The 14,159-nt window shown below is 41.1% G+C and overlaps 1 protein-coding gene across 2 annotated transcripts in view; it reads right to left on the bottom strand.

Annotated features, from left to right (window-relative positions):
• Positions 1 to 14,159, bottom strand: part of GULP1 (GULP PTB domain containing engulfment adaptor 1) — a 216,541-nt gene that overhangs the window by 74,765 nt on the left and 127,617 nt on the right. For both annotated transcript variants that reach the window (XM_055308305.1, XM_055308304.1), the window contains exon 4: positions 10,002 to 10,063. In XM_055308305.1, the coding sequence (XP_055164280.1) occupies positions 10,002 to 10,063 (62 nt within the window). The remainder of the gene's footprint in view (positions 1 to 10,001; positions 10,064 to 14,159) is intronic.

Consider the following 14,159-nt stretch of genomic DNA (forward strand, 5'->3'; position numbering starts at 1 on the left):
ATTATAATTGTGTATTATATATTAATATTGTATATTATATATATTATATAATATATTAATTATATATGTAATATATTATGTAATGCACATAATATATATATTATATATTATTACATTAGCATAAACATTAATATAATATATAATGATAGCTATTATTAGCTAATAATAGCTATAATATATATAATGTATATTAGCTAAGCTATTATATATTATATCTAATAATATATATCATTATAATATATATTATATATGTTATATATAATAGCTTAGCTAATAATAGAGCACAGGCCTAAAATGTGAAGAAGCGCTTCTTCCATATTTTATCCGTGTTCCCTGTACTTTGAGATACACCTTCTCTCGGGCCATGGTCCCATAAACTGGGTCATGGGTCAGATCGTTGGCTCCCCGTGGCCCTTCTCTTTACCGCTTTGCCATCACAACCGGGCAGGTTACAGAGAAGGAGTGCTCCAATCCCGGCTGCGACTGAGACTGAGACCGGACTCATACTTTTTTTGAACACGATCTTTAAAGAAAAAGGAACTGCGCATTCCAGCAGGAAGGAAAAAGAGAAGATAATAAACACGTTCTTGGAAACTGAAGAAACAGGCACACAACAGGAGACCATTCTTAAGTGTAAAAATATGCATAATTGCTATGGAGATGAAGCTTCCCATAGTCCGTAAGATCAGAAAAAAGACAAAAATGACTTGTTGATTTAAATATATGTATGTACATATTTCTTTTTTTTAATTTTTAATTTTTATTTTTATTTATTTATTTATGATAGTCACAGAGAGAGAGAGAGAGAGAGAGAGAGAGAGAGAGGCAGAGACACAGGCAGAGGGAGAAGCAGGCTCCATGCACCGGGAGCCCGACGTGGGATTCGATCCCGGGTCGCCAGGATCGCGCCCTGGGCCAAAGGCAGGTGCCAAACCGCTGCGCCACCCAGGGATCCCCTGTATGTACATATTTCTTAAGAGATGAAAGATTCCTTCTTCCAAACCTCTCCTAAAATGTAAGCACGCAGTCGGCTGCAGCCCTGGTTTTGTTAGCAGAGGCTCCTCTCTGAAGCGAACCGCCTGCTTCTCCATCTTGCAGGCCCCGGATCAAAGGACAAAGAATTCTGGAGGCAACTTCCTTCTACCTAACATCTTTCCAGTCAATATTTGAAATGTAACCATATACCCACTCATAGGGCTGACTCGGTGTTTAAATCTGAATAATTTGAAAACCCTGGTATTTCCTGCTGTATTTCATCTCCCATAACAATCCCTCCTTCGTTCCCATTTCGCATTTCTCATAGGTCCTTTGTCCAAAAATGTTCACCTCTTTCCTAATTTACTTATATTCAGCTTATGTTTAGTTTAGTTACCAAAACTGCTGTTGAAATCAACTTGATAAAAACACTAATTTTCTTTTTTTTTTTTTTTTTACATTTTCAAACATTTTCTTTTCCCCCCAAACTACAATACTCCTCCCTAGCTGTGCTGTTGGCCCACATCCCTAATTTTCATATTCCAGGCTTCGGAATGCTACTACTTGACCCCTTTGAGACCAGATCAGCCTTTTCCTTTTTCACAAACATTCTTCAGCCATGAACAAACTCTCTTGTTATTGGACATCGGGCCGAACATCTCCATGTAGGAATGTGAAATGACAAATGTATCTAACTTGCAGAGAATTCCCCATTTCCAGCTCAGTGCTCTCCCGTTGAAGAAGCCTATGAGGATAAGCAACACCATAGGCATTTTTCATCCTGGGATTATATTAATACTAATATTATTAAGCAAAGCAGAATAAGAAAAGAGATTTTTTTTTTTTTTTTTTTTTTTTGGCCTCTCTGTTGGGGAGGTAAATACACAGTCTCCTTTACCTCCCTGTCTCTGCCAAGCTCCTGGCCGGTTGTCAATGAGGACATCCAAGAGATCAACAGACAGGGCTATGGGGACAAACCGGTTTCACAATTAACATATATAAAGGGAGGACGTGCATACATATTCTATTCTGTCTTTGGATTCATTCATCTGCTTGCTAAGTAGGTTTTCTCTTTAAATTTTCTCTAAAAAATAAAAAAATTAAAAAAAATTTTCTCTAAAAAATGGAAAGAAAATTGGCCATAGAATAAAAGACTTGATTTCTAGACTGAATTTTGCTACTGTCTTGTGTGTGATCCTCAATTTATTTTATCAAGAAAATGATGGAATTGGAAGATTCTCGAGGCCCTTTTTAACACTAAAAGTCTATGAATCCATAACAGATAGAATGTCTTTTTTTTTTTCAGAAAAAAAACACTGTAGTCCATACTGAAATGTTGTAAGGAATAATTAATAGGGAGTTTTTAGTGTCTATTCAGTAGTTTCTAACAGCTACATGACACTTTTTAAAAGAATTCTCATATGTAAAGTAAGTTTACAATGATGATCGCTTTCAAAATTATGTTAACTAGACTTATTGTGGTGACCATGTTACAATAAACACAAATGTCTAATCATTTTGTTGTGTACCTGAAACTAATATAATGCTGTATATGTCCTCATACCTCAATAAAAAAGTAGTAACAAATAAATAAAAATATTAAAAAATTACTATTTCAGTTACCTGGGGGGAAAAAAAACACAGCTAAGCATCTTTTCCAACAACCATACGCTTTTCAGAAATTAGTTTTATAAGTTCATCTCCAGAACTGAGAAACGAGGTGATGGTAGGTGCGTACTGTCCTTTCTGGTTTTCCATTTATTCTTGTATTTCATAAGCACATACCCAACTATAAAATCATAATTCAACAAATTTCCCAGTTACTATCTTCTTTGTTTTCACATTGTTTAGCATGAAAAATCTGTAGCTTCCCAATCCTAAAGAAAACAATGGAAAAATAACATACTACAGCGTCCTAATTTCCTTTTTAAACCACGTGCCGGTGTTGCTGTGATACACAAAGGGCCATTTCCAGACAGTACAGATGCAGAGTTCTTACCCATATATCTGATGTAGCATATACCACTTTTTTAATTGGAAAGACGTCTCGAAACTACTTATGGGTGGATCTTTTTGCCCAAGTTTCGATGATTCCCACCGGGTTCGAGGCGAAGGCCTTCTTGGCTAATTTCCTTTAATTTGGGCCCCGTGGCAGGTGCTTGTGCTTCTGTTGAGTCCTAAGCTGACGGGGACGGTTCACTGAGGGGCCACGCATCACGCAGGCACCAGAACCATTTGAGAAGTCATTAGCAAAATGGTTTAGTCGCATTAAACCCTTCCCTCACCACAACTCATTAGGCCTCATAATGTCGCAATTTTCTCTCTTCATTAACGTTTTGCTTAGAAGACAACATCGCAGTTTTGTAGGGTTGGGACGGGCTTCCTTATCGGCTCTATTCAACTTTAAGGCCAAGGTGATCTTTGGGTTAACATCCGGCTCCAGGACGCAGCCGCTGAAAACTCGAGGTAAAAGGAAAGTAGGGCAACAAGGGCACCTTCCTCTGACGACGGATCGCCTCCTATGTGCACACCTGGCGGCTGGCCCAATGGAAGGTGTCACCGGCCACGGGGGACACCGGCTCGCGTCCGGGGGCCGCTTGTGTGGCGACGGGACAAGACAGGCCCGACAGGTGTTCTAGGAGCGTTGTCCGTGGGCTGGACCCGGGGCGAAGGCCGGTACTCTCCAGGTCACGGGGGGCCAGCCCAGGGTCACCGGGGGAGCCCAAGGTGCGGCCTGCGAGGCCAGGACAGTTGCTCCCTGGGCCCCGGCTGCCGAGCAGGTGGCTCCAACCACTGGCCCCACTGCCCAGATGCCAAGCCCGGGGTGGAAGTCTCCCGGTGTGGGGGGGCGGGCAGAGCCTGGCCCCGAGGGCGGCCCCGGTGACCATGTCACGCAGGGGCCTTGTCGTGGCTCTCGGCTGCTTTCTGTGGTTCCTAGAAGCCAAGTACGAGCCTCCGGGCTATGGAGGAGCGCGGGAGGTTGGGGAGGCCTGGCACCTGCTGCTCGGTCACCTGCGAGACTGGGCGCCTTGAGACGTCACCGCAATGGCACAGCATCTGTCTCGACCTCTCCTCGACACACTTACTTTATCTCGTTGCTCATGACGTGCTTCCTGTCCTTCCAGAACCCTTTGCTCGTGGTTCTCCATCCCCAAGGGGAGTCCGGAGGCCTCAGGCCAAGCGGGGCCCGCGGTCCCATCTGCTCTTGACCCACTTGCCCCCCAGGTGTGGCCCGCGGGTCCCTCACTGCACAGGCGGCCTGAACGTGTGACGCCTCCTCAGGACCGTGTCCCCGATGCTGCAGCAAGCTGCGCAGTTCAGACAGGAAGTACGCTGGGATGATGGAGCGCTTGACAGCAGGACATTTACAAGTAAGTGGCTTTTTTTTTTTTTTTTTCATGAAACATCATGATTCTTCATTGTGAAAATGACCACTTCACACCGACGGAATGGTGAGTTTGCTAGAGGTTTTCCAACGTCTCACATTTATAGAAAAGATGGCTCAGCAGGCTCTTCAACAGTTGGAACGAACAGAAAATTCTATGTCCTTCCTTGAGGGTGATCAATTTTTGTTTTCGTTTCTGCTTAGTGTCCTAGATACAGCAGAGACAGGAAGCTGCCTACCGCCCGGCCCACCTCCAGGCCTGTCCACAGGCCTGTCCACACCAGCTCCCTTCGGGCCCCAGGCCCATCCCTGCCCCAGGCCCACCCTTGCCCCAGGCCTACCTTTGCAAATTCAGGCCACCCCCCTCCTGGCCTGGCGGGGTTTCTGCATCATAGAGCTGGAGCCTGTAAGGACCGCAAGGCCCCCCTGCAGTCCCACTTGTTCTGCTCTGTGCTCAGGACCCTCCCTGCATTGGGGTACTTTCCGCGTCACCCCAGCCACGGTCTCCCCCAGGCACCTGAAGCCCTCCATGCTCGTGCTCATGCAGCTGGACCCTCCTCCTGTTGTGCAGCCACAGGTGTCCCCTCCCCTCCTCCAGCATGGGCCTCCTGGGGATCGTAGCCCAGGGCCGCTCCTCCCAGCCCCGCACCCGCGTCCGTGCGGGCAACTCCTCTGGGCTCACACTTGCTCCTGGCTTGAGACCCACGTAGCCACATGACACACAAGCCAGATGGACGCTGCACCTCGGCCACATACAAATAAAAACCAGACTGTCATGCGTGTGTTAACAGATCAAAATACAATGTTCTTCTCAGGTATTTCTCAGAAAGGGTGATGCTACCTTGCTTCTCACAGGTCAAGGCCAGGAGGGCAGGGTTTGACCTGTGGGGTTCACTAACCGCGTCCTATTCTCCTGGGTCGGGGTCCTCCACGGACACGGCCCAGCGCCTGGGACAATGAATGAGAGCACGGGTGAACCTGTATTCATACTCCGCCCCAGCCTTCTCTTGTGCGCCCATCATGCTTACGTGCAAACTGCAGAAAGGATTTTAGGATGCCGTATTCAATGACGACGCGTGGCTACACTTACACGTGCATCACCTCTTCTATTAAAGGTTTGATGCCTCTTTTAAGCAGCCCCTCCCCCCATTATGATTTTACGATTTAAACTGGTTAAATTGGGCGAAGTCTTTGGTCCTGTTTCAAGGCAGGTTGCCGTTTAAAGGCAGCGGCTCTCATACTCATGACCAGGAACTACAATTTTATGGAACAAACGGGTGTTTACCATATGCCTTCTAGAAACATCTTTCCTTTTTTCTCTTCTGTTCTATTTCATTTTCAAATGCTCGCCTCCCGTGACCGGCTGCATTAATTTCATGACCCAGTTTTTCTCATGGAGCCTAACCTGCGGTTTGGAAACCTCAGTACAGGCCACACAGGATAACATGCAGAATGCCTGGTGAATCAGTACTAAAGCGGTCGCTGTTCATCTAGAAAAACCCAAAACTAATGAACCCTACACAGAATAATACTCTTGAAAACAACTTATTTTACATTCCCATAAGACGCTCTGAAATAAACATACTATACTAAATGTGAATTTTTTAAATGGAATTTTATATAAAATGAAAGAATGTGGAACTAACATATGTTCTTTAAAAATTAAAGAAATCTTAACACGAAAGCGGATAACTATTACTCTAAAACTAAGAACACCTAAGTGTAAATGTTATTACATATTTCCCTAGTGAGAATTATGATTCTTGAACTGATCTGGTAAATTTATCAGATGAATCTGTTACCAGTGGTCCCAAAAAGTGAACAAAGTGATGGAAGTCTTAATGGGATGCTCAGTCCTCCTTTTAGCCAGGATGGACGTAGATATATTTCTTTTTCCCCCACATATAAAATATTCCTCTGTTGCATCAGTTCCTTCCCTGCAAGAGTTAGCACATCTTTATTTCCTACGATGATAGGTTTATCTCTTATCCTATAAAAACTTAGGACCACAGTCTTGGCCCATTAAAGTAACTTCCTAAGAAGCTGGATATCATCTCCTCTCTCTCGATCCAGATCAACTCTCAGACATGTCGGATTTATCTTCATCATCCCACTTAATTGGGATTACTAACTGACCCCTCAAACTGCTTCTCCTGCCAGGCAACGCCTTCCCAATTTGTCCTGTTAGCCTCGCACATCACTAGCACCGCAATGGCCCGCACTTCGTGTCGGTGTGGCAACTTATGCCACCCGGTAACTCGACCAGATACTAAGCCAGGCGCTGCCATAAAGCCGATTTATGGGTATGACTGATGTCTATCACCAGCTGAGTGTGTGTGTAAGAGGATAGCCAGGATGGTATGAGTGGGCCTGATGCCATTGGGTAAGGGCCTTGGGAAGAGGACTGCGGCGGCCCTGAGGAAGAAGTGCCACGTGTGGCTAGTCCCTGCCAGGCCCCCGCCCACCCTCCCTGATGGCCCGTGCCATGCTCCCCGGTCTGGCTGCACCAGCCACAGCTGCGACCTGCTCCTCGAAAGACGGAGGATCCGTGTGTGTGGACGCCTCACATCCCTGGCGGCTCTGCTATCATGCGGCCCCTTTGCTCATGAAATACTGTAGCATTACGAGTGCTTTATGCCCCAGCCTGCCTCTTGTCATACCCAGTCCACACCTCGACCTTAGGGATCCTACTCACAGTCACTCACCCCTTGTTTGACCCTAGGAAATTCGACCTCGGTCCCATTTTCCATAAATCAGGAGTCACTCCATTCTCTGAATCTCCATAACTTTCATTTGAATGACACAGAACATGACCTGACTTTTATGTTGGTTATTTTTCCTAAATATTTCATTTATTTATTTGAGAGAGACAGAGAGAGGGGGGGAGAATGAGCAGGGGTAGGGGCAGGGGAAGAGGGAGAAGCAGACTCTGTGCTGGGCAGGGGGCCTGACATGGGGCTCCTTCCCAGCCCCCCAAGGTCATGATCCGAGCTGAGCCCCCAGGTGCCCCTACATTGGTTATTTTTGTGTATTTCCTTAAGACAATAAGGCCCGTGAGAATATAAGACGTGTCATAGGGCACTGAGGCTTCCCCAATATTCTGACATTTCCATAATGGCGCCTTCTACATCTCAGCAATGTAATAGATGAAGGAATAACTGAGTGTTACTATGTACATAAAAAACAGCAGATCTTTGAAATCATGTAGACTTCAGTTTATTACTCTGGCTCCGTCTCGCAAATTCTGTGACAATAGATGGACTACTTAAATTTTCAGCCTTAGTTTTCTCTCCCTTAAAGTATAATGTTTTCTCTCATGTAAAGATTAATAATCACCATACTGGATCACGGCAAATAATAAATGAGACCATGTACCCGGCACATATGAGGGCCCACTGAAATGTAAGTACTTTGTAATTATTTTGGAAATGTTATTATGCATTAATTTGTCAAATATATAGAGTCTGTATTTTTTTAAGCACTTATGTGATCATAAGTGGAGGATCTTTTCTGTATATTTATTAACCTTCCGTGTTTGTTTATTTTTTTTTACCCTTTTGTTCTGTTAATATTTTTATTGTGTTTTTTAAAATAAATGTTATACCTAACATGGGGCTTGAACTCATGACCCTGAGATCAATCACATGCTGTATGGGGAGCCAGCCAGGTGCCCCAAGACTCAATATCTTTGGTGGCTGTACTGAGGCACATCCTGTGGACATGGATTTGGTCTTCAAGTGTCATGTACTCTAAAGAGACAAACAAAATTTTCAAAAAAACTATGAAATTTTCAAAAATAACTACTAATAATGAGTTTATAACATCCCACACAAAAAGAAGGGATTCAGAAAAAAATAATGTTCCTCAGATAGTTTCAATGCCACTTAGCATACAGGACATGTGTTACCAGTCGGGAGGCCATATCAGAATGGACAAAACCAACCTGCTCTTCCATAATTTACTGACCCCTGTCTGGGAAGAGGTTTTGTGCACTCTACTTCACGTGGGATGTCTTATAGTTGTCTGCACTGTGGACTAGCCCAGGCAACTTTTCTTTTCTTTTTTTTTTTCTTCCAGGCAACTTTTCTATGTAGACAAGCAGATCCCCATTGTTCACATTAACCCACAGAGTTAAGGACAGTTCTACTCAGAATCTCCCAATCCTTTACAAACGAGTTTTTCAAAATAAGACACTTCAATCATATGTAAAAATAAATAATATGTGGTGGTTTCCCTTAAAAGATATGATTCTAGTACGACCAATATTATCAAAAACTGAACATGCCCTTTAAAATAACAGTCTTCAAGATGAAATTTTTTTCTAAATAGTTTTCATAAAGTTTCTCAATAGCTAATAGGAAGAATATCTGTGGAAGATATTGATAATATTAACTCAATTTTTCTCATTCAGCTAACCAAATTTTTCATGCTAAATCATGGCAATCAAACCTTATGTTAACATTATGGGAGAGTTCTAAGCATTGCCGTGATTTCGAGTATATGAGCTTTATACTGGAAATATTTTAGAGTATTTCTTTGCTAACGGAGCCAGCAAGAAAAATGGGACTTGCGATACTCTACAAAGTTCATGGCTGAGCCACAGCGCTGGATGAACCACTAGGTGGTCTTTTAAATGCTTCTTTCTACTGATTCAGACTCAGAACAGCCCTCAAGAGGTTCTTTATTAAACAGCACTGACTTTCTGTTCAAATTATGTTTTTTTTTTTTCCCCTTTTTCCGGACATCATTCCTTGCACCTCATCTCATTATATCCCAGTATAGAGTTTGCTAATTAAGTTCTCTCATAAAAATAATTTTATCGTTTTGTTTTCCCCCACGCTTTGTCCAAAGCTCAGTTAAACAGAAGGCCAGTTAAATCTGACCCACTCGCTTGTTCCCCAACACAACTTTCTCTTCTGTGTCTTCCAAGTTTAGACTCAAAATCTATTTCAGGTTTTGTGCTCCCTCATTATACAATAACACTTTTCTTTAAAAACTTGTTTGTGAAGTGCATTCGTTCATTCATCCACTTTTCCAATGTCAACAATGAATCAAATCTTTAAGGATATGGAGCACAGATTGTTTCTATTTCTTTATGAAAATGAATAAAACTGAACCAAAGAGTCAAAAACTGTGCTTTTTTCTATGTTTTCTTAATAGTTTAAGTTTTGTCTCTCTTTTTGAATGAAAATTGCATTAATTACAATTGCAGCTTATTTCTCTCATGATCAGGTTAGTTTTAACAGTTGTCTATGTAATGCAACATTAAAATGCTTTTAAAGGAAGTTAATTTGTTGATTGTTTTCTTTCCTACAGGCCATGATACTGCAAATAATTTCAAAGATAGCCAAAATCATTTGAAGAAAATACATGCACGACAGACAGAAATTATAAAGAATACTCTTTATAACTAAATAAAATAACTGCTTATTTGAAGTGATGGAGGAAGAAAAGACTTATTTGGAGAGGAAAACCACTTCCCACACTATAGATTACAAAATTACTTATGCAAACATTTTTATAGGGATCATTTACGAGGAAATGCCATCAATAGGACTGCATAAGGAATCTCTTAGATCAACCACAAATTTAATAATAATACTATAACAAAATAAATTAAATATCGTATAAACCATTTTACCTTTGCATTATAGGGAATGTAATGTTTTGATAAAGCTTCAGGCGTATGCATCCATGTTTTGTCTGCAATGAAGAATACACAAGGTTAAATTAAATTACACGTTCTCGGGGTGTCATACTCATTCATTAACATAAGGAGTCTGATATGGGTGGGAGCATTTCTAAATCACTATTCTTTTGCTAAATGGAGAAAGATTAACTATTCAGATAGCAGAACAGCATAGCTGGAAAGTGCTTCTAAGAGTCTTTCTTGGCATAAAAGTCTCTAGCTTTTCCTTTAAAAAGTATTCACATAATAAAATGATACTAAGGTTTTAAAGAATATAAAAAAACCCCAGTGGACTACAATTATATCAATTATGTAATTATGTAACACATTTCTTCTTTCCTTTTATACTCTCATGATTTACAGTTTTTTTAATTCCCTGATCAATATATAAATCCTAAATCTATAAAATATTCCTTAGATAGCATAAGAGAATATTAAAAATAAAAGTAACTAAAATAATAGAAGATACTGAAAGTAATTTATATTGCATATCATTAGAAAAAACATTTTTCATTCATATTTGAATTTTATTTATACATTCTACACATCTTCCAAAATATTTTGTGGAATGTATAAGTGGAGAAAAAGCAAAAAACATTAAACTAATCAAACTTGACCATTTTTTGGAAATTCTATTTGTAGTAAAATTTCACAGTCTTCAGAAACTGTTGTCTCCTTCAGCAGAGTTTTGTGAATATTTTATTCCTCATGCAATTTAAAAGTTTAGAATCAATATAACCATCAGAATAGAATCAAAGACACATTTTACCATGAAAAGTAGTAAATAAATACGTACTGAAAGGAAACAGATTACTAACAAAGTATTTTCAACATTCAATTCAGAACATTTGAAAATGATGTTAACAGGAACTGGTTTGATATCATTAACATGTTCCCAAACTGGAAGAATGTAAGACAGAGAAAAGGGCCTCTATTTCTGGAATGTCAATTATTTTACACCATTTGGAAAATAATGCACTATTTTTATATTAAATATCTTTATGGGGTACAATGCAATATTCATAAGAATTTTCAAGACAAAAATGAGGGATCAATAAACATCCCAAGCTTATGGTGCATTTCAGGGCTATTTCTGGCTGCTCGAGTGGATAAGTGCTAGTTGTACTTGGGGCCAGTGTTCTGAGAAGCAATACATTCTAAACTGCAAAAAGCAATACTGACATATTGCCATTGACGTTGATGTGCGAAATTTTTATTTCCTGTAAGGATTTTTATTTTAATTACAATTTTCTTCTTATGACTGCCACTGACAAGTGATATGATTAATTCAAGAATAATTTGTACTTAGATTTACGGTATAGTCTTGCCCTTCCATATTGAAAGAAACAAATTGCAATGCTATACACCAGAACAATAAAAACATCAAAACAATAAAGACAAAGATCTGCCTCTAAGAAACCTAAAAAGAAAAAAAAATCCAATTTCTTTTTTTTTAACCCCTGTAACTCATTTCTTCTCATGTCTCCTCTTCCAAGATACACAACACTTCTTGGAAGGATCTAACTGTGGGACCCAGGAAATTTAACAAAAATCCCCTACCCCTGGCCAAGCAGAGCAGGACTGACTCCATTTTGTGCTGCACCCGCCTTGTGCCAACCTGCTTAGGGCGCTGCCCCATCCTAGTCGCCAGGGCACACCCTAATCTGAAATCGGCTCAGTGACAGGCCAGTTCAAATGGATACTTTAGGGTAAAATGTAACTCAATTTGGCCACCTGCGAGTGTCCGGACCAGCATGGCTGTGCAACTTTCTGCGTATCCCATTGGCCACTGGCCCCTATAAAGTTGCTATGCCTCTTAGTCTCGGGGTCCAAGTCCCTGCTCCACTGTGTTGGGTGCACTTGGACCCAAGCTCGAGCCTGTAAATAAACCCTCGTGCGCTTGCATCGGTGTCGGCTCCTCGGTGGTTTCTTGGATTCCCAATCTTGGCACAACAGTAACGTCTACCTCTGAATATGACGGTCCATCCCAACCCTGGGGCAGAGGGACAATTCCTTTCTCCTGTAAGATACTCTGAGTTGAAAGCTGATGATACTTCGTCTGTTAGAGTCTCATACCGCAGTGACCCAGAAAGATGGCAGGTGTATCCAGGGGGCACCGATGACAGATTAAGGTAATCACAGTCCTAAGCGAGCAGTGGATAAGCCGCAGTTGCTACAATGACAAAATACCTACATCCACATCATGGAGCCAGGACAGCTTCACCACCCACCTCGAGGACGGCAGTTCGCTTACGAGACCTGAGGGATTTCCACAACTCCTCCCTACTGGCATCCTAATGTATACTTCGGCAGAAGAAAAGAATTGACAGAATTAAACTATCTTGGTCCTATAGCTGTGCCCGACCTTGAGGACAGAGTATGGACAACAGTCCCTGGTCGCTACCTGTGCCCACAAACGCAATCAGATAATGGAGCACGGATACTCTGGAATACGTCCTTTTCCTTGAAATTAAACTGCCATCACTAACTCAAGAGCAAACAGTCATGTGAAGAGGAATGCCAACATTTCAAAATACTGGGCAAGCGTTAAGCCATTCTGACGGCTGGGTCAACACATCCAAGTGCTCAAAATGCACTTAGATGAAGAGCTCATCAAGAACGACGCAGTCACGTCATCATTACTGTATTGCCAGAGCTTAAAGCATCTACTTTGAGTACATAAAGTTCAAAACGAGATACTGTTGGGTGAACAGATGCATATGAATGGGTTATAAAAAAGGGAAATAATATTGAAATACCGAATTGCACGTGCTACTCACTCTGGTTATGTCTACTCATCAGCGTGTCAACTGATAGGTTAAAAAAAAGGAAGTGTAATAAGTTGAATTATTTAATCACATTTACTCACATTCAATATTTTCTGCTTTTCTACTAAACTATTAAGTTTTATCCTCCAGTTCCATCCACGTCGAAGCAAATGGGTATTTGTTGTTTCTAACTGGAGGGTATGATGCTGAGTGAAATAAGTCAATCGGAGAAGGACAAACATTATATGGTCTCATTCATTTGGGGAATATAAAAAATAGTGAAAGGGAATAAAGGGGAAAGGAGAAAAAATAAGTGGGAAATATCAGAGAGGGAGACAGACCATGAGAAACTCCTAACTCTGGGAAATGAGCTAGGGGTGGTGGAAGGGGAGGAGGGTGGGGGGTGGGGGTGACGGGGTGACGGGCACTGAGGTGGGCACTTGACGGGATGAGCACTGGGTGTTATTCTGTATGTTGGCAAATTGAACACCAATAAAAAATAAATTTATAAAAAAAATTCCACATATAAATGAAATAAAAAAATAAAAAAAAAACTATTCAGTTTTGACGTAACGAATAGAAGATAGGATTTTCAAAATTCAAAGACAAAGCTAACATAAGAAAAGGAGCTACAGAACAAATACGTTCATTAAAATGTAACTGTGATTATGAGGTCAGGCTAACTTTTACAGATGTCTTCAAAATAGTTCAAATAAAGCAATTCTAATAGGTGCAGTCTTATTTTTTTAGAATTTGTAGCATTAAAGCATTTGCAAAGAAAATCAGTGGGGTCACCAGCCAATTCAATCAAAGACTACCAGACAAAACACTAATTGGAAGGGTTGATGAAAGGGGGAAAAAAAATACACACACACACACACACACACACACACACATATATATATATATATAAATATATATGTTTGAGTTTAAGATAAGTTTCAAGTTCTACCTTGAAATTAGAATAAAATATTGATCAATAATTTCCCCCTGAGGATATTTAATCATTAGATTTGGGGGGAAGAAAAGAAATCACAAGAAATTTTTTTAAAGAGAAGGAGGCAAAGCAGAACAAGTGCTTCTGTTTCCTGATTCTCTAAATCACCCCAACCTTCCCCATGGCCGCACTCCCGCCGTCATCTAATGAAACAAATGTACAATTGCTGGTTACTTGGGATTTCTACGTGAAAAACTCCAACATCCTCTTCAACTAAAGGAAAATTAGAAATTGGGAGTTTTAACTTTAAAACCATGGGGAAAGGAATTGTAAGCAAATGGAAAGAGACAGTCTAGACGTGTTTCTTAGGGGCACCTGGGGGCTCAAGGCTTGAGCATCTGCCTT

This window comes from Nyctereutes procyonoides, unplaced genomic scaffold (assembly GCF_905146905.1).
Source record: "Nyctereutes procyonoides isolate TBG_1078 unplaced genomic scaffold, NYPRO_anot_genome, whole genome shotgun sequence".
Taxonomy (NCBI): domain Eukaryota; kingdom Metazoa; phylum Chordata; class Mammalia; order Carnivora; family Canidae; genus Nyctereutes; species Nyctereutes procyonoides.